This window comes from Salmo salar, chromosome 09 (assembly GCF_965601325.2).
Source record: "Salmo salar chromosome 09, fSalSal1, whole genome shotgun sequence".
In the NCBI taxonomy this organism is placed as follows: domain Eukaryota; kingdom Metazoa; phylum Chordata; class Actinopteri; order Salmoniformes; family Salmonidae; genus Salmo; species Salmo salar.
Genome location: NC_138299.1, coordinates 77175295 through 77203052, shown reverse-complemented (window position 1 = coordinate 77203052; position 27758 = coordinate 77175295). Strand labels below are relative to the sequence as shown.

The 27758-nt window shown below is 43.1% G+C and overlaps 1 protein-coding gene and 1 pseudogene across 6 annotated transcripts; one reads left to right on the top strand and one right to left on the bottom strand.

Annotated features, from left to right (window-relative positions):
• Nucleotides 1-494: 494 nt before the first annotated feature.
• LOC106611700 (protein phosphatase Slingshot homolog 3) lies at nucleotides 495-26347 on the top strand. 6 transcript variants are annotated; one of them, XM_014212186.3, is made up of 17 exons: nucleotides 495-671; nucleotides 1233-1386; nucleotides 3168-3205; nucleotides 3588-3774; nucleotides 4449-4564; nucleotides 4708-4776; nucleotides 6711-6776; nucleotides 8044-8226; nucleotides 10204-10297; nucleotides 10675-10803; nucleotides 11309-11355; nucleotides 11486-11632; nucleotides 11863-12063; nucleotides 13598-13774; nucleotides 22466-22882; nucleotides 22997-23095; nucleotides 23191-26347. In XM_014212186.3, the coding sequence occupies exons 2-16, from the start codon at nucleotides 1339-1341 to the stop codon at nucleotides 23031-23033; spliced, it is 1956 nt and encodes a 651-aa protein (XP_014067661.3). In that variant the 5' UTR covers nucleotides 495-671; nucleotides 1233-1338; the 3' UTR covers nucleotides 23034-23095; nucleotides 23191-26347. The 6 variants fall into 6 exon arrangements, with proteins under 6 accessions (XP_014067661.3, XP_014067655.3, XP_014067656.3 ...); XM_014212180.3 differs by having other exon boundaries at nucleotides 495-689; XM_014212181.3 differs by having other exon boundaries at nucleotides 495-689; nucleotides 1166-1386.
• A 170-nt stretch (nucleotides 26348-26517) lies between these two features.
• Nucleotides 26518-27729, bottom strand: LOC106611691 (large ribosomal subunit protein uL18m-like; annotated as a pseudogene).
• Nucleotides 27730-27758: the final 29 nt, after the last annotated feature.

Here is a 27758-nt window from a genome sequence, read left to right as displayed (position 1 = left end):
CAACGTCAAATGAATGAATAAATAGATAATCATAATAAAATGATCAATATGGAATAAATAAAAGTGAGTTGGAATTTCTATATTTAAATGTAAGAATGCAAGTCAGTTAATAACGAATTCTTAATTACAATAATGGCCGACTGGGGAACAGTGGTTTAACTGCCTTGTTCAGCGGCAGAAGGACAGACTTTTAACTTGCCAGCTCAGGGATTCGATCCAGGAACCTTTTGGTAACTGGCCCAACGCTCTAACCACTAGGCCGCCCCAAATAAATGTATCAATGTAGTTTGCTAAAGGCATACATCAGTTATACAACAAGTAATATGGTTCTGGAAAGTAGTCTACACTAGAAATAAAAAAAAATAACAGAATAACCGGATTGATGCAGATAATTTACAGAAGTAAAACAACATCATTTTGAGAGAGATTGGGATATTCTTAAATAAATATTGTCCTTTCCCCTTTAAGAGAACCATTCCTCCACGCCCCTCCTTGTAAGGGCATGTTTACTTTTCCGTGCCGATATATTTTCTTCCTGGTTCCATTAAATAATAAACTCTCCTTTAATTTGGATATCAGAGTGGAGCAACTTTTGCCAAAGCGAATTATTAAAAATAGCTGTCTATCGAAGCTGACTGCGTGTGAGGGAGAAGCGTCCAAATACAAAATAAGTAGGCATTTTGTCGGAAGTAGGTAATAGAGGAACTCTTGCTCGATCGTTCTCTATCACTTTCACGCTTGTTTTTAGCTAACTAGCATATGGATCAGTTGCCTATCGACTGTAAATTACGTCCTGACTAGCTTGTTAGCTAGCACAGCTTGTTGATTTGTAGTCGATCAACAGCACCGTCAACTCAAACAGAATTGATGTCTTCCATATGACATCAACTCCATGTTCTAGCTTCTCAAATGTTGGTATTTTTCAGACACGACTAGTTAGTTAGCTATTGTTTAATTGTGTGTATATATATATATATATTATGTTTTGGGGGGATCTTTGCGTGTGATGTGCACTCGAGCGCAGTACAGCCCACGATTATTTCATAACCATACGTGGACATTGTGAAGGAATGCTTGGCATGTCACTACAATGGCTATCTTCCATGTGACGCCTAACTATAACGTTACGTTTCAAATGTCCATTGACGTCTCCTCCACTATCTAGGTTGTCTGCAGAGCATACTGTATCTTTAGAAACGGGTATTTGATCATCCGCTCCAACTACGTTCCAGATTTGTGATTACATCCTCGCCACCACGCCCACATATTTGAGGAACCCCCCTGCCCGCGTCTCGCAAGACGCTTGTGAAGAACCTGCGAACCGAGCCGTGCATTGCTATGGCTCTGCTGACCCTGCACCGGCCCCCGTCCATCTCCACGGCTCCGGTGAGTCCCCTTTCCCGCGCACATCTCAATGTAGAAATACTAGACTTTTTATTTTCCATGACATTGCCTTCACATCATAACAGTGTGCGATTTGATGCACTGGCTACGCCTGCTATTGCCTATTCATCTAGAATATATCTTCTTTGATTTAATGAACAACAATCATTGCCTGAAGCTGTCCAGTGTCCTGCTTGATGTATTTATTCTATTCTCGATGTCATCAAGTCATTGTACCCTGTGGATGTCAAGGGTCTTTGATGCTCTCTGGTAGAGAAGATGGCATAGCCTCTGGAAGTAGGGCTACTGAGGGCGCTGCAGCACCCCCTGATAAATCACAATAAATACGATTTTTTTTTTGTTATTTAAAATGGTTTAATATGTTGTTCCACAAAATTAGTGCTCTAGGCCTTTATTACTCCTGTATGAGCGGAGAAAACTACTCGTCAGCAGAGCGGAGAGATATTTCGTACCCCCTGGCCCACGCCTCAACAAAATATTTCCTCTGCACCCCCCAGACAAATGTCAGCACCCCCACCCCAAAACATCGGCCATGCAGCGATAAAGCAGATAACTAGAGGGCACAACATGCCATAGATCAGTTCTTCCCAACCCTCTCCTCGTGGACCACCCAACATTTCACATATGTGTTGTAGCCCTGAACTGGCACACCCGATTCAATTAGTCAAGGGCTTGGTGATAGTTGACTAATTGAATCAGGTGTGATTACAGTCAAGGTACATTATGTCACAGTGTATCTGTATTTGTGGGTGACTACAGTAGTCAAATCTACTCCTGCTGCCTAACCCTTGAAACCACCACACCAAATGATAACAATTATCCTCCTTATGTCCTTATCATTTCTCCCCTCACTCCTTCTGTATTTCTCTCTTTCACTTCTCTTTAAACATTTTAGAGCAACTTTAATAGGCTCATTTAAACGTTGTTAATTCCAAGGCCTCTTTGGTATGTTACGAGTGTGCCAATACATCAGGCGACATTTTCACTTTTCTGTTCCCAGCTTCCCCAGGCTGGCGGACATAACTTTGCCCTACCCCCCCCCCCCCCCCCCGCCCGCATTCTACTGTCATTGAGTCTCAAATCTCTACTACTGTTAATTCATTTTTTTCTCCTTCTCCTCCTTTCAAACCCTCAACGCTCCTCTCCTGTCCTCTCCTGTCCTCCTCGTCTCCAGCACCCCTCTACTCTTTTTTTTCTCCTGTCTGTCTAGACATGTCAGTTGCATAACAGGTAATGTTACTGTCTCAAGTTTCACTCACTCACACTGCTAAACCCCACTCCCTCATGCATTCTGTTTTTACTCTTTTTTCCCCTCTCTGTTTTGTCTTTTCTATTCCTCTGTTTCTTATCCCCGTCTCCCTCCTTTCTCTGTGTCCCTCGGTCTTTAACTTCCGTAGTTGTTTCCTCTGCCTCTTATCTTTGTAGCTGCACATTTTACAAGTGATCCTGCTCATTCTTTCAGGACACGGCACTTTAGATTTCTCCTGTAATCAATGGAATGACTCTATAATTAAAGAGGTTTGTCACTCTGTAGTCAGCAGACTTCATCATGTAACAAAAGATGACATATTTATCAGATTGTAGATTTTCACAGTGAAGAGTTTATAACCTGGTCCCAGATCTGTTTGTGTTCTTGCCAACTCCATTGTGGTCATTGTCAAGTGAATTGCAATGATTGACAGGGAGTTTGCATGATAGCCAGTGCCAGTCCGTTTGGGCTAAAGGGTTAGTGAATTAATCATCTTTCAAATAATTTCTTGAAGGATGAAAGCATTCCAAGAAGAGGGAGACTTCAGAAAAGGTATACTTTTTGTTGTTGTTGGTCTTTTGGTTGTGAATTAAATGTTTCTATAGTTTGGATAAAATAACTACAGTTTTGATATGTATGTTGTGAACATTTGAACTTGCAGAGAAAATGTTTTATATATATATATATATATATATACAACTGTATATTATGTTATTGTGCAGGAATGTATGTATGTATGTATGTATTATTCCTGTATTATGAATTACTGTGCAACTGTATATTATGTTATTGTGCAGGAATGGTTGTAAATATAAACATACATACACATGTGTATGTATGTTTATATATTTACAACCATTCCTGCACAATAACATAATATACAGTTGCACAGTAATTCATAATACAGGAATAATAATTAAATCCCCCATAACAGGGAGAGCTTTGCTCTGGTCAAGGGGGCCGTCCTTCTCTTGGAAGGAGAGAGGGAGGAGCCTCATGAAGAGACATCACCCAATCACTCTCCTTCACCCCTGAAGCTGGGGGGGGGAGCTTCAGACACACAGCACAGACATCTGCATGCCATGGTGTCATTACTAAGACCAGAGGACACTATCAAACTGGTGAGACCCATCAGCTGTCACATGACCACCGGTAGAATGTATAGAATAAGCATACAATGGATAGGACTGGCATTGTGTGACGGTTTAAACTTGGGTCATCTGTGGTATGCATACCACAACACTGTGCTAGTGCTTAGATAATGCCTGGGCATCAGCTTATGGGGATAATGCAATTCTTCAGGTCTCTCTTCAGCCAGGGTTACTCATCACTGTTACGTGCTTCACCAAACCACCTCTGTTACAATTGCATGACTATAACAGGCGTGATGCCCGGAGCACTGAGTAATGTAATGTTAAAAGCATCTACTAACGGGTCACATTCATGTAATGCTTTTCACTAGGTCTCAAAGCATTATAGCAAGGATGGTATCTCGCCCTATACACCACCAACATGTAACATCCTAGATCTGGTCCCAGATCTGTTGGTGCTCTTGCCAACTCCATTGCTCATTGTCAAGCCCAAACATGTTTGGCATAACAAGGAGTTGGCGTGTTGGCACACACAGACTGGCACTCATCCACTAGTAACATCCACTTACACATTCATAAATGCCCTTTACCCCTCTCTCACCCCTTATTATGCTTATCCCACTGTTCTTCCCTCTCTCCTTCCTTCCTACCTCCCTCTCACCTCCCCTTCACCTCTCTTCTCCTACCTCCCCCTGTCCTTGCAGGCGGTGAGATTGGAGTCAGTGAGTCCAGTCAGAGTGAGGTATCTGATCGTGGTCTCCACCCTCAGTAACAAACAGGAGAGCATTCTCCTGGGCATGGACTTCCCCAACACAGACAGGTGTGTTCCATGCCATAACCATTAACATGTTTCCATGGATACATCAGATGGGTCTAGACTAGAGAACGACTTGTGTTAAAAATAAATCTAGTAAATGTTGCCAAAACCGAGGGATGAAAACAGTCTGTCTCTGTGTCTTTCAGTGATCAGTGTACTATCGGTATGGTTGTGCCCATATGGAGTGCCACACAAGTATACCTGGACGGAGATGGGTAAGAAGTGGGAGAAAACCCACTGCCATTAGAAACAGAGAAAAATGGATGTATTTCCTGAGTGCAGGAGTCAAATGAGGAAACTAGGAAATAGCTAGCTGAGCCTGTTCCACGGTTGGCCTAGCATCTTGGAGGCTGGCCAAACATAATAGTACCAATGAGTAATCTCTCTGTTTATGTACCTGAATTACATCTGTTTTTGTCACTATGTCACCCCTTATGTCAACACTTTTAACATCTGCATTCATCACATACAGTGCATTCGGAAAGTATTCAGACCCCTTGACTTTATCTACATTTTGTTACGTTACAGCCTTGTTCTAAAATGTATTAAATACAATTCTCATCAATCTACACACAATACCCCATAATGACAAAGCAAAAATAGGTTTTTAGAAATGTTTGCAAAAAAAAGAGGAAGTATCACATTTGCATAAGATTTCAGACCCTTTCCTCAGTACTTTGTTGAGGCACCTTTGTCAGCGATTTACAACCTAGAGTCTTCTTGGGTATGACGCTACAAGCTTGGCACACCTGTATTTGGGGAGTTTCTCTCATTCTTCTCTGCAGATCCTCTCAAGCTATGTCAGGTTGGATGGGGAGCGTTGCTGCACAGTTATTTTCAGGTCTCTCCAGAGATGTTCGATCGGGTTCATGTCTGGGCTCTGGCTGAGCCACTCAAGGACATTCAGAGACTTGTCCTGAAGTCATTCCTGCATTGTCTTGGCTGTGTGCTTAGGGTCGTTGTCCTGTTGGAAGGTGACCCTTCGCCCCAGTCTGAGGTCCTGAGCGCTAAAGGATGATCAATGGAAACAGGATGCACCTGAGCTCAATTTTGAGTCTTATAGCAAAGGGTCTGAATACTTATGTAAATAAGGTGTTTAAGTTTAAATTTGTAATAAATTTGCAAAAATGTCTAAACCTGTTTTCCCTTTGTCATTATGGGGTATTGTGTGTAGATTGATGTGGAAAATGTTTTATTTAGTCCATTTTAGAATAAGGCTGTAATGTAACAAAATGTTGTAAAAGTCATTGGCTTTGAATACTTTCCGAATGCACTGTAAGTACTTTATAAAGGTTTGCTAACAATGTGTTGACTGTAAAGTTTATATAGTGCTTTTGGCTGTTCTGGAATGTGGTCAGGATTGTGTTGCTCATTGACCTGAGTGTGCAGGAGTGTCGGCACAAGCAAGAAGTTTCCTTTTACCACAGATCTAGGATCAGATTACTCCACCTCCGATCTTAACTAGGAGTATGAAAGAGCTTTTGAGGACATGTTCAGATCTGGAGCTAAATAAAACCCCAGAAACAGCATTAGAGTTTTGGTTTTGTAGCCCTGCCTGTTCTGTGTAGTTGTAATGTAGAGAATATGTAGGCTAGGGCTCTATCCAGATTTTCATACCATTTCTGTACTATACTGGGGTATACGGTATTACCATAAGTAAGTACAAGGGGCGCTAATTAGAAAATTATAATAATAATGACACATTTGACTCACAAAACAATTTAGGCAACAGGGATCTTTATCCAAGAGGGAATTGAATGTCGGCTCCAACCAAGAGGATTTATCTAGACACTTAGCTAGTAAGTTAACAAACCAAATGGTTAGCTGCAGTCCTGAACTGCATATCATTTTTTGGACACATCTTAGACTTCTTATAGTTGTACTCAACTTTATATTCTTTGGGATTTCAACATTTTTTTTTATACCAGCTGGATTTTGAAATACCCCCTTAAATGGTATATTCGGCCAAGCCTAGTTATAGGGCTCACATGCTGTGTGTCTGTTTGATACAGACGGTCTTTGATCTGACACTCACACCCACAGACTGGTTTCTGCCATCAGCAGGCTCACACAGTTAACGGTGTTCTCTCTCTCATTCTCACACCATCCATCTGTCTTGCACACATTCTCTCTCAATCTCCCTCCTCAGTGGGTTCAGTGTCACGTCAGCAGAAGAGACAAGAATCTTCAAGCCTGTTTCCATACAGACCATGTGGTAGGTTTTATTCAAGCCTGTTTCCATACAGACTGAGTTTTAGGTTTTATTCAAGCCTGTTTCCGTACAGACTTTAATTCTGTTTCCATAAAGTAAACACACACACACACACAATATTCCTTTTCAGTACTGTAATAGAATGACCTACAACCTCTACGCTTTCATCTGTCATGGCCTTGCCTCTTCCCGTGTGTAGGTCCTGCAGGGGTGGCCAACTCCAGTTGTCGAGGGCCTTATTGATGTCACACTTTTTCAGTGGTGTAAAGTACTTATGTAAAAATACTTGAAAGTACAACTTAAGTAGTTTTTTGGGGTATCTGTACTTTTATATTTTTGACTACTTTTACTTAACTACATTCCTAAAGAAATTATGTACTTTTTACGCCATACATTTTCGCTGATACTCAAAAGTACTCATTACATTTTGAATCGTTAGCAGGACAGAAAAATTGTCTAATTCACACACTTATCAAGAAAACATCCCTGGTCATCCCTACTGCCTCTGATCTGGCGGACTCACTAAACACACCTGCTTCATTTGTAAATGATGTCTGAGTGTTGGAGTGTGCCCCTGGCTATCGGTACAAAAAATAATTAAATCCAAGAAAATGGTGCCGTCTGATGCCACTTTTTCTCCACAATTTCGTGATATCCAATTGGTAGTTAGTCTTGTCCCATCGTCGGAGGAAACACCGTACAAACTGGCTACCGTGTCAGCGTGCATGCGTCCGGCCCGCCACAGGAGTCGCTAGAGTGGCCAAACCCTCCCTGAACCCGGACAACGCTGGGCCAATTGTGTGCCGCCTCATGGGTCTCCTGGTTGCGGCCAGCTGCGACACAGACTGGGATTGAACCCAGATCTGTAGTGACGCCTCTAGCGCGGCGATGCAGTGCCTTAGACCGCTGCGCCATTCAGGAGGCCTACTTTTGATACTTAAGTACATTTTAGCAATTACATTTACTTTTTATACTTAAAACCAAATACATTTAGACATTTACTCAAGTAGTATTTTACTGGGTAACTTTTACTTTAGTCATTTTCTATTAAGATATCTTTACTTTTACTCAAGTATGACAATTGGGTACGTTTCCACCACTGCACTTTTTCTCCATCCCTAGCCAACACAGCTGATTAATCAAATTGCATTCTAAACTGAAGATCATGATTAGGTGATTATTGGAATCAGGTGTGTTAGCTGGGGCAAAACTGTGACGCCAATCAGGCCCTCGCCACCCCTGCGCCTAATGTGTCTTTCGCTGTCCCCAGGTCAGTGCTGCAGGCGCTGCATGGCTGCTGTGAGCGGGCGGTGAAGGGTGCAGTGATTCCAGGCTGTGGGCTGGACTGGGCCCAACACTACTATGGGCATGTGGAGTCTAATCGCCTCTGTCTAAACGAGTGGGGAGCCATGACAGGCCTGGAGTCAATCAGGAGGGACAGCGCCGGACAGAGGTGTGTCTATTTATTTTTGACACCCTAGGGGGCGCGGCAATGCTGCCTGACCCTGAGCTCACCTGCGTGAATTGTTTGTTATATTGTTTGTTTATAGTGTTTGTTATATTCTTTGTTTTTATAGTTATCGTTACATTTTGTTTAGTTTTATCGACATCTAAGTGCGTCGCAAGTTTAACAGTATTGTTCGTAGCATGTGTGACGACCTTAATCCTAATCGCTGTAATATGCGGAGAACTTTACAATCACTCCCAGAGGTTGTAGAGATTCCGTGAGTAAATCAACCACCATCACCTACTCATGAGTTTCTGCTCTCTTTCCGAGATAAAGCTCACACTCCAAAACAGCATTGCCTTGCCTGATGGTTGTTCTACAAAGTCAAAAAGGGGAGCTAAGAGGCGAGGCTCAAGAGGTGGTATCGGGAACAGAGTACGGAGGCTGGGAAGCCGTCACCCGCTCCCTGTTCCTGATACCACCTCTTGAGCCCTGTGAAATGTGCGGTCATTAAATAACAAACTGGATGAGTTAGCGGCAAGGGCTACATTTGAAGAGGACTTTAGGGGAAGTAATTTAATTTGCTTTACAGAAACGTTGCTCAAGCAGGACCAGGCTGTATCACGACCGGTCGTGATTGGGACTCCCATAGGGCGGCGCACAGCGTCGTCCGGGTTTGGCCGGTGCAGGCCGTCATTGTAAATAAGAATTTGTTCTTAATTGACTTGCCAAGTTAAATGTGAACATTGATGGCTACACTGTCTTTAGAGCAGATCGAGACACAACGTCACAAATCAATGTATCTTTGTAGAGAATACTTGGGCCACGCTGTGTAATGTGATTGGACTAGTGTGCACCAGGCACCCATCGGTAACATTCTATCTACCACACGAGTTCGGACAAATTACCATTATTCTGGTCTATGTGCCTGGACCTAGGATAAAGTGGAGCAGAGGTTCTGTACAGGCAAGACAAGCATGGGAAGGGCTTAATGCAATGATGGGAAGAAAATAGAGAACGATAATATGTCAGACTGTTCAACCTTTGTAAATGACCTAAACTGGTTTTATGTTAGACGAATGTAAACAAATATGTGCAAGTATCCCCAAATCCTCTCTGGTTCAGATAAGAGAACGAGGTGGCCTCATGCTTCATGTCACACAAAGCATCGGGCCCAGACGGACTATGGGGCAAGTACTGTAGGTCTGCGCCGACCGGCTTAAGGGAGTGCTCACACGACTGTTTCAACTCCTGATGAGCACCTGTACAGTGCCAAAATCCTGGAAGGTGTCGACCAAATGAGGGGCCAAATGACTTTCGACCTGTGGCCCTCACACCACTTTTGGACAAATGCATGGAAAGGGTTGTTAGTAAGCACCTTAACCTTTCCATAGCAGATCAACTGGATCTGTTAGTTTGCCCATAAGACACAGAGGAGGACTGAGGATGCTACCCTGACCTTGGTGAACATGGTGGCTAGTAACCTTCATCATGCGAAATCACATTTTATTTATTGATTTTAGTTCAGCTTTTAATACAATGCAAATACACACTGCTGAAACGACTACTGGACCTGAATATCAATGGAGGCCTCGCAGGTTGGATCAAGGACTTTTTAACTGATCGCCTACAGAGGGTCCTCATGAATGGGGCCCCCTCTGTTGAACTGACCCTGAACACAGGGGTGTGTCCTTTCACTGTTGTTCTCTATCTACACTAATGAGCTGAAGATCCAAGGAAGCAATGTGAGCCTTTTCAAGTATGAGGATGACATGGCTCTGGTAGAACTCTATAAAAAAATGTTTAAAGCAAGGTGACACCTGTTCTTAATCAGGAAATTAAAGGGGTTTGGGGTCAGCCAGGGTGTTCTGGAGAGGATCCTCACATTCAATATGATGGACAAAGTTTTATTCTATGTCTGTGGGTGTGTGTTGGTGAACTGTGTAAGGGGAAGCGGGTAGTGATACTCTTGTCTCTGCACAGCTCGTCGGAGAGGGTGTCTGTGGAGAGGCAGATCAAAGAGGAACTCCGAGACATCATGAGAACAGAGGACCTGGAAAACATCACCTCCAAACAGGTACCACAGAGAAGGACAAGAAATGTGATGTTATATATTGGAACAAGCCCCAAAGTATGCAAGAAGACCAATACTTGTCAAGGTCACAGACAAACAATGGCTGACATAGCTGTCTGAAATACAAGTAGAAGTAAATACATTTTCTGGTAATATAGAGGCAGTCTGTCTACAGTCTGTGACCTAAATTAATGACTTGAAGAGTTTTGTGTCCGGATCTATGACACCTCACTTGTAACACAAACCTTTTGAACCAGCCAAGTCACAACCAGAGCTCACCACCCCTTATAACCTCGTGGATGGATTGAATTCCCAGAGGGTGCAAACATGGCGTTGTGCTGTTGATCAGTTGGCCATCCTCTTCCTGTCTCCTTCCCTAGGTCCGCAGTGCCCTGGAGACCAGGATAGGCATGGATATGAAGAACTACAAGGAATACATCGACAACGAAATGATGGTCACCATGGCGCAGATGGACAAGCCCTCCAAAATATTTGACTATTTGTTCCTGGTGAGTCCCATCTGACTCTGTCACATTTGACCTTTGGCTTATGCCACTCAGCAGTAGCCCCTAACCACAGCTCTGGAATCAGATGCCACTCAGCAGTATCCACTCAGCAGTAGCCCCTAACCTTAATCATGAGGTTGTAAAGAGTATATGACACTGGACCAGTTGTTGTAAGGAAATCTCCTCGGGGCTGATCATGACAGGAAGTAAATGTTTACATTTGAGTCATTTAGCAGATGCTATTATCCAGAGTGACTTCCAGTAGTGAGTGCATAAAGTTCATACATTTTGGTACTGGTCCCCCTGTGAGTATCAAACCTACAACCCTGGCATTGTATGTGCAATGCTCTATGAACTGAGCCACGGGAAGTGTGCTGCAACCAAGAGTATGTCGCATGACTCGAACTTCCCTTTTCAGAGCCTAGTGTTGACAGCTGTTGAATATAAAGCTCTGGCCCTCTAGTGTCCCCTCGTCTTCAGTGAATAAGGCTCTGTCTCTCTCTTTTAGGGGTCTGAGTGGAATGCTGCCAACTTTGAGGAGCTACAGAAAAACAAGTAAACCTTTCATTTACTGTGTTGGTGTGCGTATGCTCTTGTTATTGACTTGTATAAGGTGAGTGTGCAAACAAGCAAGCCAAAGTGTTGTGTGGTTGCTCGGTAACTTAAGTTTCTGCCAACGTTTCAGTGTGGGCTACATCCTGAACATTACGCGGGAGATCGATAACTTCTTCCCAGAGTCCTTCAGCTACATGAACATCAGGGTTTATGACGTGGAGGCTACAGACCTGCTGTCACACTGGAAAGACACATACACCTTCATCAACACAGCCAGGTAGTCCCACCCTCCTCTTCCTCCTCCCCTCTCTCTCCTATACGTTCTCCCTGCATTGTACTGTAACGATATGGCTTTGACATAGATTTGTTTTTTCTATAAATCTTTTTTTTACTGTTTGAATGTTCTGTAACGTTGTGCCCCCCTGGATAAACCAGCGACAGTCGCACAATGACACTCTCCATCGTAGTCGCACAATGATAACACAGCCCCTCTCTCCCCCCATACAGGCAGAGTGGCAAGGCGGTGCTGGTGCACTGTAAGATGGGCGTGTCTCGCTCTGGGTCCACAGTGGTGGCGTACGCCATGAAGCAGCAGCGCTGGCCCCTGGAGGTGGCTCTGTCCTACGTCAGGGACCGCAGGCCCATCGTCCAGCCCAATGTCGGCTTCATGAAGCAACTCCACACCTACAGCGGCATCCTTAACGCCAGGTCAGCATATTCATTTATCGTGTGTTTGGTTTGTGTGTGTGACTTTATTTTTATTTCACCTTTATTTAACCAGGTCGGCTAGTTGAGAACAAGTTCTCATTTACAACTGTGACCTGGCCAAGATAAAGCACAGCAGATTGACACACAAAACAGTTACACATGGAATAATCAAACATACTGTAGAAAAAGTACAGTGTGTAAATGAGGTAAGATAAGGGAGTTAAGGCAATAAATAGGCCATGGTGGCGAAGTAATTACAATATAGCAATTAAACACTGGAATGGTAGATGTACAGAAGATGACTGTGTAAGTAGAGATACTGTGGTGCAAAGGAGCAAGATAAATAAATACAGTATGGGGATGAGGTAGGTAGATAGATGGGCTATGTACAGGTGCAGTGATCTGTGAGCTGCTCTGACAGCTGGTGCTTAAATCTAGTAAGGGAGATATGAGTCTCCAGCTTCAGAGATTTTTGCAGTTCGTTCCAGTCATTGGCAGCAGAGAACTGGAAGGAAAGGCGGCCAATCGAGGAATTGGCTTTGGGGGTGACCGTGCTGGAGCACGTGCTGCTATGGTGACCAGTGAGCTGAGATAAGGCGGGGCTTTAACTAGAAGAGACTTGTAGATGACCTGGAGCCAGTGGCTTTGGAGATGAATATGAAGCAAGTGCCAGCCAACGAGAGTGTACAGGTCACAGTGGTGGGTAGTATATATGGGGCTTTGGTGACAAAACAGATGGCACTGTGATAAACTGCATCCGATTTGCTGAGTAGAGTGTTGGAGGCTATTTTATAAATAACATCGTCGAGGATCGGTAGGATGGTCAGTTTTACGAGGGTGTGTTTGGCAGCATGAGTGAAGGATGCTTTGTTGCAAAATAGGAAGCCAATTCTAGATTTAATTTTGGTTTGGAGATGCTTAATGTGAGTCTGGAAGGAGAGTTTACAGTCTAACCAGACACCTAGAATATGTGGACAACTACAAATACCTAAGTTAAAACCGTCCAGAGTAGTGATGCTGAGTGGGCGGGCAGCGATCGGTTGAAGAGCATGCATTTAGTTTTACTTGCATTTAAGAGCAGTTGGAGGCCATGGAAGGAGAGTTGTAAGGCATTGAAGCTCCTCTGGAGGTTAGTTAAGTGTCCAAAGAAGGGCCAGAAGTATACAGAATGGTGTCATCTGCGTAGAGGTGGATCAGAGAATCGCAAGCAGCAAGAGCGACATCATTGATGTATACAGAGAAGAGTCGGCCTGAGAATTGAACCCTGTGTTCCCCCCACAGAGACTGCCAGAGGTCCGGACAACAGGCCCTCCGATTTGACTCACTGAACTCTGTCTGAGAAGTAGTTGGTGAACCAGGCGAGGCAGTCATTTGAGAAACCAAGGCTGTTGAGTCTGCCAATAAGAGTGTGGTGATTGACAGTCGAAAGCCTTGACCAGGATCGATGAATATGGCTGCACAGTAATGTCTCTTATCGATGGCGGTTATGATATCGTCGACATCACCTGTATGTTCACTGTACCCTCCATTCCAGTCAGCAGCGCCACAGTGCTCTCTGGAGGCGGATGTCGCGAGAGAAGAGAAAGAGGTCTGCTGCTTCACGCAGCAACGAGGAGGAGGAGGAGGAGGAGGAGGAGGAGGAGGTGATGACGAGGAGGAGGATGAAGAAGAGATGGAGAGTCCGGATGAAGTTGATGAGGCAGATAAAGAGGTAAAAGTTACAGAATGTTTTTGGTTAGGATTAGTGCTGTGGTGATCATTACATTTTGTCAGCCAGTAACTGTCATGCAAATGACTGCTAGTCTCATGGTAATTGACCTCAAATTAACATAAACACGTTAAGCATCTCCAAAGTATACAAACCGCCTTTAGAACAACTACTTTTTTTAAAGTCTAATAAATCCATTTAATTTACACCATCACAGTAAATCCATTATTTTAGGCAGATCTTAAGAAACATGATATGAAGAAAATGTATTTCAGAAGAACAGAATTTCATATTCTAAGTTGGCCTACTGTATGTTATCTGGCTATGCGCCATGCCAATGGCAGCCAAGGCTGTTCATTTAGCAGGCAAGATGTGCTTATAATTCCCGTGACATTATTTTATGATTTTATATTAAGAAGACTATAAGTGAACATGGCTGAATAAAATGCATCTTTTTCCTCATACGATTGCCGAGGGAGTGCGGACATGAAGCGGCTGTTCTGTGTTTAGAGTAAAAAGCTATCATGTGAAATGGCTCAGTTTCTAGCCTAGACTGCACACGCTGTTAATTAGTCTCTCATTCACAAGTAATAATAGTCTCACCCATCAGACGATTCTATATTTAATATTGTCTTTACATATTAGGGCTATAACAAATGCAGTGCGTTCGGAAACTTTTCAGATACCTTGACTTTTTCCACATTTTGTTACGTTTCAGCCTTATTCTAAAATGGATTAAATAGTTTGTTTATTCTCATCAATCTACACACATTACCCCATAATGACAAAGCAGAAACACAGGTTTTTAGCAAATGTATAATAACTGATATTACATTTACATAAGTATTCAGACCCTTTACTCAGTACTTTGATGTACCTTTGGCAGTGATTTACAACCTAGTCTTCTTGGGTATGACACTAGAAGCTTGGCACACCTGTATTTGGGAAGTTTCTTATCTGCAGATCCTCTCAAGCTCTTGCAGGTTGGATGGGGATTGTCGCTGCATTGCTATTTCCAGGTCTCTCTGCAGATGTTTGATCGGGTTCAAGTCCGGGCTCTGGCTGGCCAACGCAAGGACATTCAGAGACTTGTCCCAAAGCCACTCTTGCATTGTCTTGGCTGTGTGCTTAGTTTCCTGTAGGAAGGTGAACCTTCGACCCCAGGCAGAGTGCTCTGGAGCAGGTTTTCATCAAGGATCTCTCTGTACTTTGCTCTGTTCATCTTTCCTCAATCCTGACTAGTCTCCCAGTCCCTGCCACTGAAAAACATCCCCACAGCATGATGCTGCCACCACCATGTGTCACTGTAGGGATGGTGCTAGGTTTCCTCCAGACTTGGCATTCAGGCCAAAGAGTTCAAGCTTGGTTTCATCAGACCAAAGAATCTTGTTTCTCATGGTCAGAGTACTTTAGGTGCCTTTTTGGCAAACTCCAAGCGGGCTATCATTTGCTTTTTACTTCCGTCTGGCCACTCTACCATAAAGGCCTGATTGGTGGAGTGCTGCAAAGATGGTTGTCCTTCTGGAAGGTTCTCCCATCTCCACAGAGGAGCTCTGTCAGTGACCAATACCTTTTAAAAACAGGCTAAGATAATTATCTGGTTGATAAGCTGAACCGGGTTGGAGCCCTCAAACCGAGTCATAGCGCAACATTTCTTTATGCAATCACGTGTGAACAGAGTTTTGATGGCCTCTACCAGGCTTGATTTATTTCTCAACTCCTAATATTAGGCACAAATTGCATCGCTTTACAACAGCGTAGCCTACTCGGTAAAAGAGTCCTACATTCGCTATTAAAGTGCATTCTGATGGCATGCCCATGCAGCTGATAATGGCTCATTTTTAAATCAAAACTAATTTCACACATGCAGTGCATTCAGAAAGTATTCAGACCCATTGACTTTTTCAAAATTCAGTTAATTAAGTTACAGCCTTATTCTATAATGGTTTAAATCACATTTCCCCCCCCCCCCCCCCCTCAATCTCCACACAATACCCCATAATGACAAAGCGAAAACAGGTTTTTAGAAATACCTTATTTACATAAGTATTCATACCCTTTGCTATGAGACTCAAGGAATTGTCCATGGAGCGCCGAGACAGGATTGTGTACAGGTGTAGATCTGGGGAAGGGTACCAAAAAAATGTCTGCAGCGTTGAAGGTTCCCAAGAACACAGTGGCCTCCATCATTCTTAAATAGAGGAAGTTTGGAACCACAGACTCTTCCTAGAGCTTGCCGCCCGGCCAAACTGAGCAATTTGGGGAGAAGGTCAGCGAGATGACCAAGAGACCGATGTAGCTCTCAGGGTGACCAGAGTTCCTCTGTGGAGATGGAGAACCTTCCAGAAGGACAACCATCTCTGCAGCACTCCACCAATCAGCCCTTTATGGTAGAGTGGCCAGTTTGCCAAACTGCCCCTAAAGGACTTAGACCATAAGAAACAAGATTCTCTGGTCTGATGAAAACAAGATTGAACTCTTTTTGTCAATGTCAATTGTCACGTCTGGAGGAAACCAGGCACCAATCATCACCTGGCCAATACCATCCCTACGGTGAAGCATGGTGGTGACGGCGTCATGCTGTGCGGCTGTTTTTTCAGCGGCAGGGACTGGGAGACTAGTCATGATGAACGGAGCAAAGTACAGAGATTCTTGATGAAAACCTGCTCCAGAGCGCTCAGGACCTCAGACTGGGGTGAAGGTTCACCTTCCAACAGGACAACGACCCTAAGCACACCGCCAAGACAACGCAGGAGTAGCTTCAGGACAAGTCTCTGAATGTCCTTGAGTAGCCCACCCAGAGCACCGACTTGAACCCGATTGAACATCTCTGGAGAGACCTGAAAATAGCTGTGCAGCGACGCTCCCTATCCAACCTGACAGAGCTTGAGAGGATCTGCAGAGTGGGAGTGACTCCCCAAATACAGGTGTGCCAAGCTTGTAGAGTCATACCCAAGAAGACTAGGCTGTAATCGCTGCCGAAGGTGCTTCAAAGTACTGAGTATTCATGAATACTTGTTTAAACATCTCAAGGATGATCAATGGAAACAGTATGCACCGGAGTTCACTTTCGTGTCTTATAGCAAAGGGTCTGAATACTAATGTAAATAAGGTATTTCTTTTTTTAAAAACCTCTTTGCTTCGTCATTATGGGGTATTGGGTAGGTCATTTTTTTCCACCCTCAATGTAATCCATTTTAGAATAAGGCTATAACGTAACAAAAAGTGAAGGGGCCTGAATGCTTTCCGAATGCACTTTATATCTCAAAGCCATAGCCTACCAGATACTTTGGTTAAAAAAGGTCCCCAGCTGTCCATATGGAGAGTTGGCAAATACATGTAACACATACAGAAAGCTGAGACCCTTGTCTCCAACAGTATTTGCTTTCAAAACGATTTTCCTGCAGTTGCAACTTGAAATGTTGCAATAACATGTTTTTCTCCCTCTACTGTGGGAGAGTGTCTCACTTGGAGCGTGGAGTGGTTTGGTGGATGGATGAGACATTTCGAATAATAGCGGTCTATTTAAATATAAAAATGTGGAAATTGAATGCCATGGTCAATACATGCGTGTTTTCAGAATGCAAAATTTGAGGCATGAAACATTTTTGAGCGTGGACAAGGGCAGTATTCTACTATTACAACTAGAGGTCGACGGATTATGATTTTTCGATACCGATTATTGGAGGAACAAAAAAAGCCGATGCCGATTGAGAGAGAAAAGGGGAAAAAAATATATATTTATATAAATATATATTTAATAATACTGAATGAACACTTATTTTAACTTAATATAATACATAAATAAAATCAATTTAGTCTCAAATAAATAATAAAACATGTTTAATTTTGGTTTAAATAATACAAAAACAAAGTGTTGGAGAAGAAAGTAAAAATGCAATATGTGCCATGTAAAAAAGCCAACGTTTAAGTTCCTTGCTCAGAACATGAGAACATATGAAAGCTGGTGATTCCTTTTTAACATGAGTCTTCAATATTCCCAGGTAAGAAGTTTTAGGTTGTAGTTATTATAGGACTATTTCTCTATATACGATTTGCATTTCATATACCTTTTGACTATTGGATGCACTATAGTATTGCCAGCCTAATCTTGGGAGTTGATAGGCTTGAAGTCATAAACAGCGCAATGCTTGAAGAGCTGCTGGCAAATGCAGGAAAGTGTTGTTTGAAGGAATGCTTACGAGCCTGCTGCTGCATACCACCGCTCAGTCAGCCTGCTATATCAAATCATAGACTTAATATAATAACACACAGAAATACGAGCCTTAGGTCATTAATATGTTCAAATCTGGAAACTATAATTTAGAAAACAAAACGTTTATTCTTTCAGTGAAATACGGAACCGTATAAATATTGCTGTTACATTGCACAACCTTCAATGTTATGTCATAATTATGTACAATTCTGGCAAATTAATTACGGTCTTTGTTAGGAAGAAATGGTATCACAGTTGGCAACGAGCCAGGCGGCCCAAACTGCTGCATATACCCTGACTCTGCTTGCACAGAACGCAAGAGAAGTGACACAATTTCCCTAGTTAAAAGAAATTAATGTTACCAGGCAATATTAACTAAATATGTAGGTTTAAAAATATATACTTGTGTATTGATTTTAAAAGGCATTGATGTTTATGGTTAGGTGCACATTGGTGCAACGATAGTGATTTTTTTTTTTTTTTACGAATGCGCTTGTTAAATCACCCGTTTGGCGAAGTAGGCTGTGATTCTATGATAAATTAAAAGGCACCGCATCGATTATATGCAACGCAGAACAAGCTAGATAAACTAGTAATATCATCAACCATGTGTATTGATGTCAGTGGTTAGAGGGCCTGGTACTCTGCGTTCTTTTGTCCATTAGCAACTTAATGACCATTAGTAGCATACGAAACCTGCTAACCCCATCAGCGCCTTTCATTTATAGAGAACCGTTTTGGAGTAGCCTAGTTACCTTGACTTAATGGTCACATGGGATTTGACTGCGGTCATTTTTTTTATTTAACCTTTTTTTATTGTGCTAGTCAGTTAAGAACAATTCTTATTTACAATGACGGCCTACCAAAAGGCCTCATGCGGGGATGAGGGCTGGGATTAAAAATATAGGACAAAACGCATGACGACAACACTACATGGAGACCTAAGACGACAACATAGCATGGCAGCAGCACAAAACATGGTACAAACATTATTGGGCACAGATAACAGCACAAAGGGCAAGAAGGTAGAGACAACAATGCATCACGCAAAGCGGCCACAACTGTCAGTAAGCGTGTCTATGATTGAGTCTTTGAATGAAGAGATTGAGATAAAACTGTCCAGTTTGAGTGTTTTGTTGCAGGTCGTTCCAGTCGCTAGCTGCAGCGAACTGAAAAGGGGAGCGACCCAGGGATGTGTGATTTGGGGACTTTTAACATAATGTGACTGGCAGAAGGGGTGTTGTATGTGGAGGATGAGGGCTGCTGTAGATATCTCAGATAGGGGGGAGTGAGGCCTAAGAGGGTTTTATAAATGAGCATCAACCAGTGGGTCTTGTGACGGGTATACAGAGATTACCATTTTACAGAGGAGTATAGAGTGCAGTGATGTGTCCTATAAGGAGCATTGGTGGCAAATCTGATGGCCGAATGGTAAAGAACATCTAGCCACGCGAGAGCACCCTTACCTGCCGATCTATAAATTACTTCTCCGTAATCTGGCATGGGAAGGCTGGTCATATGAATCAGGGTTAGTTTGGCAGCTGGGGTGAAAGACTGCTAACGATATAGGAAACCAAGTCTAGATATTACTTTAGCCTGCAGCTTTGATATGTGCTGAGAGAAGAACAGTGCCGTCTAGCCATACTCCCAAGTACTTGTATGAGGTGACTACCTCAAGTTCTAAACCCTCAGAGGTAGTAAAAACACCTGTGGGGAGGGGCATTCTTCTTACCAAACCACATGACCTTTGTTTTGGAGGTGTTCAGAACAGGGTTAAGGGCAGAGAAAGCTTGTTGTAGAGCGTTTAACACAACATCCGGGGAGGTGCCAGCTGAGTATAAGACTATCATCTGCATATAAATGGATGAGAGAGCTTCCTACTGCCTGAGCTATGTTGTTGATGTTAATTGAGAAGAGCGTGGTGCCCAGAATTGAGCCTTGGGGTACACCCTTGGTGGCAGGCAGTGGCTGAGACAGCAGATGTTCTGACTTTATACACTGCACTCTTTGAGAGAGGTAGTTGGCAAACCAAGCCAAAGATCTCTGAGACACCAATACTCCTCAGCCGGCACACAAGAATGGAATGGTCTACCGCAGGTATTCCCAAACTGGGGAATGCCGTCGGGGGTACGCCAAATTATATAGATTAAATCGTGTTTTTTTTTCTTCACATTTTCAAACAGTACATTTCATATTTTCCAACGGGGCTATACATTTTGGGTGAGTTTTTTTTTTTTTTTTCCCCCCCAAGAGTAGCCTCATTCCACTGCCAAAAAGAAAATTAAACCATCTAGTATTCAGCGAATTAACACAATGTCAAATACAGTTAGCCTAGTAAAATAATTAACATCCAATCACATTAACTGTTACTCTCTCGCGGGAAACCTTCACTCTTGCGCAGATATTTAGAAACGAAACCAGACAATTTGCAAAATAAGCCACGTGAGTTTGAGCGAGAATAAAGACGACTTTCGAGTAGTAAGACCTGTATAAAAGCAACAGATACCATTTAATAAAAAGGGTCTGGAAGCGTCTTATATGGTGAGCTACCGAGTGGCTAGGACAGGCAAGCCCCATACTATAGTGGAGGACTTAATTATTCCTGCTGCTGCGGATATGGCTGGGACAATGCTGGGGGAAAAGGCCCAAAAAACTATACAGACAATATATTCATCAAACAGCACTGTTTCACGACGCATCAATGACATGGCAGGAGATATTTTGAAACAATTACTACGCATACAAGCAAGTGAATTATATGCGTTACAGCTGGATGAGTCACCAGATGTGGCGGGCCTGGCACAGCTCCTTGTATATGCCCGTTGTTATATTTATGGGGGTCAATTAAGGAAGACATCCTCTTCTGGAAACCAGGACAATATGAGAGGATATTTTTAAAGTACTGGACAGCTTTGTGACATCAAATGGACTTTGGTGGTCAAGATATGTTGGTATCTGTACTGATGGTGCAAAAGCCATGACAGGGAGACATAGTGGAGTGGTAACAAGCGTGCAAGCAGTTGCTCCCGATGCCACTTGGGTACACTGCAGCATCCACCTAGAGGCTCTTGCTGCCAAGGGAATGCCTGACAGCTTGAAAGATGTTTTGTACACTACAGTGAAAATGGTTAACTTTGTTAAAGCAAGGCCTCTGGACACATGTATTTTCTGCATTATGCAATGATAGGGGCAGCGACCATGTAACGCTTTCACAACATACAGAAGTGCGCTGGTTATCAAGGGGCAAAGTATTGATGTTTTTTATAAATTGAGAGTTGCGCTTAGTTTTGTTTACTGGCCATTTTCACTTGTCTGACTGCTTGCATGATGACGTTTCTCACACGACTGGCCTATCTGGGTGTTTATTTATTTTGTTTCTCGCCTGAATTATCTGATTCTAGGATTACAGGGACTCCAACTATATTCAACGTGCGTGACAAAATTGAGGCTATGATTAAGAAGTTGGAGCTCTTCTGTCTGCATTAACAAAGACAACACACAGGTCTTTCCATCATTGTATGGTTTTTTGTGGTTGTGTGTGTGCAAATTAACTCAATCTTACGGACAATGTGATATAGCGATGCACCTGAGTGAGCTGGATGCGCAATTACACAGGTACATTCCCGAAATGGACAACACAAACTGGATTCGTTACCCCTTTCATGCCCTGCCTCCAGTCCACTTCCCGATATCTGAACAAGAGAGCCTCATCAAAATTGCAGCAAGCGGTTCTGTGAAAATTTAATCAGAAGCCACTGCCAGGTTTCTGGATTGGGCTGCGCTCAGTTTCATCGTGCCATTAAGACACTGATGCTCTTTGCAACCACGTACTTATGTGAGATTGGCTTCTTGGCCCTCACTAGCAGGAAAACAACTAAATACAGGCACAGACTGTATGTGGAAAATGATTTTAAGACTGACTCTCTCCAATACAAACCAACATTGCAGAGTTGTGCATCCTTTCAAGCACACGCTTTTCATTAACCTGTGGTGAGTCACTCACAATTTTTGATGAACAAAGGTTTTATATGTAAGATGGCTAAATAAAGAGCAAAATTATTAGTGCCCTGGTCCTATAAGAGCTTTTTATCACAACCCGGCTCATGGGAAGTGACAAACTCACTCATTCTTTGTTTAATAAATGTATTGTGTGTGGGGCAGGCTTACAATGATGGCAAAAAAACATTTGAGAGTGCGCTGACCTCTGGTGCTAGAGGGGGAACGCAGCTGGAGGTTGAATGTTTGAAGGGGTACGAGACTAAAGTTTAGGAACCACTGGTCTACCATATCAAAAGCTTTGGTCAATAAAAATAGCAGCACAACATTGCTTAGAATCAAAGGCAATGGTGACATCAAGGTCATGACACGTCACAGTAACAGCCCTAGTTAGGATGATATTGTGAAGATACAGATTATTTGTATTTTGTGAATCCTTTTGAGGTGCAATCAAAAGACTTCTCAATCTCTGTCTTGACTAGGTATTTGAAGACCCTGCCCCCAAGGTTGAGACTGGCGCAGAAGCTTCACTCACGGAACCGGCTTCCCAACTCACGGAACCGGCTTCCCAACTCACGGAACCGGCTTCCCCAATCACGGAACCGGCTTCCCCACTCACGGAACCGGCTTCCCCACTCACGGAACCGGCTTCCCCACTCACGGAACCGGCCTCCCCACTCACGGAACCGGCCTCCCCACCCACGGAACCGGCCTCCCCACCCACGGAACCGGCCGCCCCACCCACGGAACCGGCCGCCCCACCCACGGAACCGGCCGCCCCACCCACGGAACCGGCCGCCCCACCCACGGAACCGGCCGCCCCACCCACGGAACCGGCCGCCCCACCCACGGAACCGTCTGCAGCCAATCCCCTCATCACTGTACACGACAGTGACAAGGTGGGCAACCTCTCTTACAAGTGACATGACAAAACCTTTTCTAACATTTATATTACATTGAACCAATGTCAAAACCAACCTGTTTATCCATCTTTAATATCCTCCCTTCTCTAGGCGTCCTCTCAGAGCCCCAGTCGCAGTGGCAGGATGAACCTCTTCTCTCTCATGCAGTCCATCAACGAACTGGACGATGAGGACCTAAGGAATGAACAGGTAAGAGGAGGAAAAGATGGAGAAGAGGTGAAAGAGAAAAGAAAGCTACCATTTTTCTTACCCTTTCTTACCTTTTTTATTATTCGGCGATGTAGATTGCTAACAGTCACCGGCGGTCTCCAGGGCAGCGGAGGCGGAGTCATGGACGGAAGGGCCTCATGCATCAGAGGGCCCATGTGGACGTTTCACCTGAGCCAAGCAGCCTATCAGGTCCCAGAAAATGTGAAGGGGCGGGGCCAAGTAAACCTGAGTCCAGGGAAGGAGATACCAAGATGATGGAAGGCCGGTAGAGAGAGAGAGAAGGGGAGAATGGATGGAGAAAGAAGCCTAGAGTAGACACTAATAGGAAGAGATTAAATGTTCTGCCTTCTTTCAAGCTATAAACATGAAAGAATCACCCAAAGATATTTATATACATCATACTACTTAAGCCTTGTTCACACTGCAGGCCTTAAAGCTAAAATCAGTGTTTTTCAATTCTGTTTTGGAATACTAACTGTCCAAACAGCAAGTTACAAGTGACCAAATCAGATTTGTGTTTGTTCAGACAGCAGTCCATTTGCTTACATGGCTACACTAGTTGCCATAGTAATGATGGGTGTGTGCGTGCAGTGGTGTAGGCGGATTGGTGGTGTAGCAATGAGTCCTTTTTGACTAGCCAAGGCAGTCAACTAGCACATTCACTAATTAGTAAACAATTAACAAGCTCGTTAGCTACCACGTTCTTGTCAAACTGTCAACAGAGTGGCTAGCAAGCAACGAGATATGCCAAATAAGTCTAAAAACCATTTGCGGGCAAATAAATCTGATTTGACCGTTCAGACACAAGTTGCATGGCCAGGAATCTGATTGGTACCTGATTTCAACCAACCTACGAAGGTGTTTTGAAATGTGGCTTGAAATATGTTTCTGTTCATACTGCAGGAAAAAGAACAGATTTGAATCGTATATGCATTTTTTTTTTTAGTTACTTCAAACTGCCAATGTGAACAAGGCTTTAGACTCCCAATTATCATAGCATTATACACGGAGTATACAAAACATTCATCGTGGCATGGACTCCACAAGGTGTCAAGCGTTCCACAGGGATGCTGGCATATGTTGACTTCAATTTTCGCCACAGCTGTCAAGTTGGCTGGATGTCCTTAAACACAAGAAACTGAGTGTGAAAAACCCAGCAGCGTTGCAGTTCTTAACACAGTCAAACCGGAGCACCTGGCACCTTACACCGTTCAAATGCACTTAAATATTTTGTTTTACTGATTTCACCCACTGAATGGCACACAAACACAACCCTCGTCTCAAGGCTTAAATCCTTTAACCGGTCTCCTCCCCATCTACACTGATTTGAAGTGGTAACCTCAATAAGGGATCATAACCTTCTCCTGGATTCACATGGTCAGTCTGTCATGGAAAGAGGTGTTCCTAATGTTTTGTACACTCGGTGTATAATTTGGTTATTTAAGCGTCATTCCTTTTGCACAGTATTTCCTTTTTGGTTATTTTAATATATCACAAACTGTTCCCCAACACATTTACACTCCATTGGGAGTGATGGCTCACTTTTTTTGTCACTGCAGTATTACGACACCAATAATTATGTGTACGACCAAAGCTTAGTATTTCTGGTTAGACTTACCTACTGTCACTGAAGTTGGAATGTATGTACATTATCATACCGTATGTGTAGTGTGCCCCCCTTCTCTCCTCATGACCTATGACCTCTATGGTCTCATGATATCTATGCAATAATTCATTTGTCTTCTCTGAATTTGAGGCTTCCAGTTCAGGTTGTGTATTTTAAGTGCCCTTATTTTATGGATTTTCTTTTTTACAAACGCACATACAAGCTAGATCTTTTTAGAGTTTATGAAAATGGCATGCTAATTCATGCTGGCTCAATGATCCAAAACTTGAATTTTCTCACAGAGGTTTCAAAATAGTAATATTGAGTGACTGTTTTAAGCTGTGTTATTATTCTGGACCAATTCATGTCCAATCCAAGGGCACCAGACTGTTTGCCAATGTGTTCCTCTGTGCCAATGAACTTTCTGTCCTTGAGTTTTAGGGCCCAATTCAATCAGATCTGCTTTAGCAGACAGCCGCGGAGCTAATGTTTTGACGGTGTTGGAGGTGGAACTGCGTTAGAGCTGTCAAATCCACAAGTGGCTCCCAGCATGCAGTCGCATTAAGAAAAAACACATGCAGACTTGTTTACAAGTTCGAACACTGGAATGTAATCTACACCTCGATTACACTGATAGAAATCCTCATTTTGTTTAATGATTTTTCAATTTGAGCATAATTATTTCTATATAGCCTTCACGTTCTCATTCTGAACTTCTAATGTGAGTGCGGCGGATGTGGCTTTGTTACAATGATCGAGCAGCTGCTCACTGATTTGACAGTTCCACTCACCTGCGACACCACCAAAACATCCGCTAAGCGGTTGCCTGCTATCGCCGGTTAACGCTTGAACTGATTGAATGTAGGCGTTAATCTAAAGACAACAGATTTGAGGATCATTAGAAAACTTGGGTGTTAAATCCCTTAAAGTTATTGGAATGTTTTTATTTATTTTTTTAAACATTTCACTGTCGTTCCACAAATAGCCTTGCTGTAAGAGTGCCTTGGACGGGGGACCCAAAAACCAAGTTATTTCCTGAACACACAGACCCTGATTTAAAGTATTTTATAATATCTACGGTATCTTGCTATTTCTCCGAGCTGGTGGCTTTTTTTCATATTGATTAAAGGTTTGTCTTGTTCCTTGCTTGAATGGGATCATGTTATTATGTAGCTACTTGCATTGAATGCGTTCCTCTGTGTATGTCCTCTGACTTTCCTGATTATGACTAGCGTGCATGATGTTGGTCAGGTTACGGTAGGGTTTTTGTCTATCTTGGACTTTTGAGAGGATTGAGGTAGTTTTGGCATTATGTTGAAAGTTTCTGAACTTAAACTGGATGGTTCTTCCGCTCTTCATGCTGATTTCTTTATCGATCCTATATATATATATATTTTTTTTTTTTTAGTCTTCAGCTGGCTGTGTTTTTATATTCATCATTGAAACAAGTTTCCACCACATCATCCCATTGACACTGCCTGAGCCAACCTCTGCTGTACTGCAATCAAATCGATCAATGACCTGTATCTGTCATTGTTCTGGATAAGTGTTATCTCCCCCACTGTTTTCAGCACATTTGTTTACAGCGATACTGTATGAGTGAATAAATGTTTCAGAGTAACCAATGTCATGTTCATTTGTCTGCCTTTTTTAAAATTGAATTATACACAATGTTTTCTGTGTACTTGTCAACACGATACAACAAAAAGGGATATTTTGTTGGCTTGGCTAAGAGCCTTTAGTTATTTTTGTATTTACATAATACTAGTATAATGGAAACTTTTGGCCCCTAAAGTCAAATCCCAATGAATTATTGTTGTGGTTCACTGAGTAACCCCTCCCTCTTTCATCGCTGTCTGAAATGACAACCTGGGGGGAAAAAGTGTTTAACATATCTCCCTAAACACAACCTCAAACAACATGAAGCCTGTTGTCACATGGATGACTTGACAGTCCTTTGGTCAAAATCCCTATAGCATATGATACTGCCTCTGTATGTACCTCATCAGGACTACTGCAACATGGACTGTCTCAAACATCCGCCTGTACTTACAGCATCAGGATGGTGTACAGGGGATGTCTGTACACCATCCTAATGATGCCAGCCTGACGACACCTATGTGCCAGCACCTCGCCCACAGCCCGGCTGGCTGCCACACAATGGGTGGAACCAAGCTCACGCTTCAGGGCCCACTCTTTGGTGGAACACAACAGCACAGGGCTCTGGATCACTGTTGGCAAACACCTCTGCTGTCACATGGTGCTGGGAGCGCAAGAACACCAACCTGAAGGAAATGGGGGGTAGAGGTGGAGAAGAGAGGAAAAAGGCAAGATGGGTTGTAAAAGTGTACATCTGTCCAAGTATGAACGGGCACAGAGGTAGCCACACCTATGGTAGAACTTTTGAGAGGGCCAAGTTGTTCTCCAGCCCCTGTCCTTCAGCGCTAAAGCCATCTGCTCTAGGTTCCGTGGGTTTCTGTTCACGAACGTTGGGTTCACGGCTTCATTATCTACAGTGGGCTCGGGTTGGGGCGCCGCCTGGCTCATACAACGGACTGGAGAGAAGAGGGGGATTAAATTAAGAGCACAGAGGAGTATAGAGCAGCATTAGGAACATGCTAATCAAAAATAAATGTTCATACACATTAGAATTTACACAACACATTTGGCATCAACGGAGATCAGTATTTTCTTACTCGATTTGAGATAATGGTGGATTATAGAACCACGCAGCTCGCACCTTTGAATTAGTAATATCCGCACATTGACTTTTCATCCAACACTGCCATCTCATTCCGTATGTGGTCATATGAATAAAGTTCAGACTATACTTGATCATCCACTGTAGCGACTCAGAGAATAATTACTATCGATATTATTCAAACATTCGCCTTGACATGTGTGCCACCATCTTTTACACTTTACATTGACCACTTCCTTTTTCATCATTGACATCTGGTTGTGTCTCCTCTCGCCATAGTGAGGCACTCTTGCGCTTCATACGCATTTACACCACAACCCACTTACCACAGATGG

Excerpts from the sequence above, each read along its gene's own strand:
- LOC106611700 (XM_014212186.3), top strand. The coding sequence starts at position 1,339 with ATGGCTCTGCTGACCCTGCACCGGCCCCCGTCCATCTCCACGGCTCCG. Across the intron at positions 4,565-4,707 it reads GACTTCCCCAACACAGACAG|TGATCAGTGTACTATCGGTA; the intron begins GTGTGTTCCATG and ends TGTGTCTTTCAG. Across the intron at positions 8,227-10,203 it reads AGGGACAGCGCCGGACAGAG|CTCGTCGGAGAGGGTGTCTG; the intron begins GTGTGTCTATTT and ends GTCTCTGCACAG.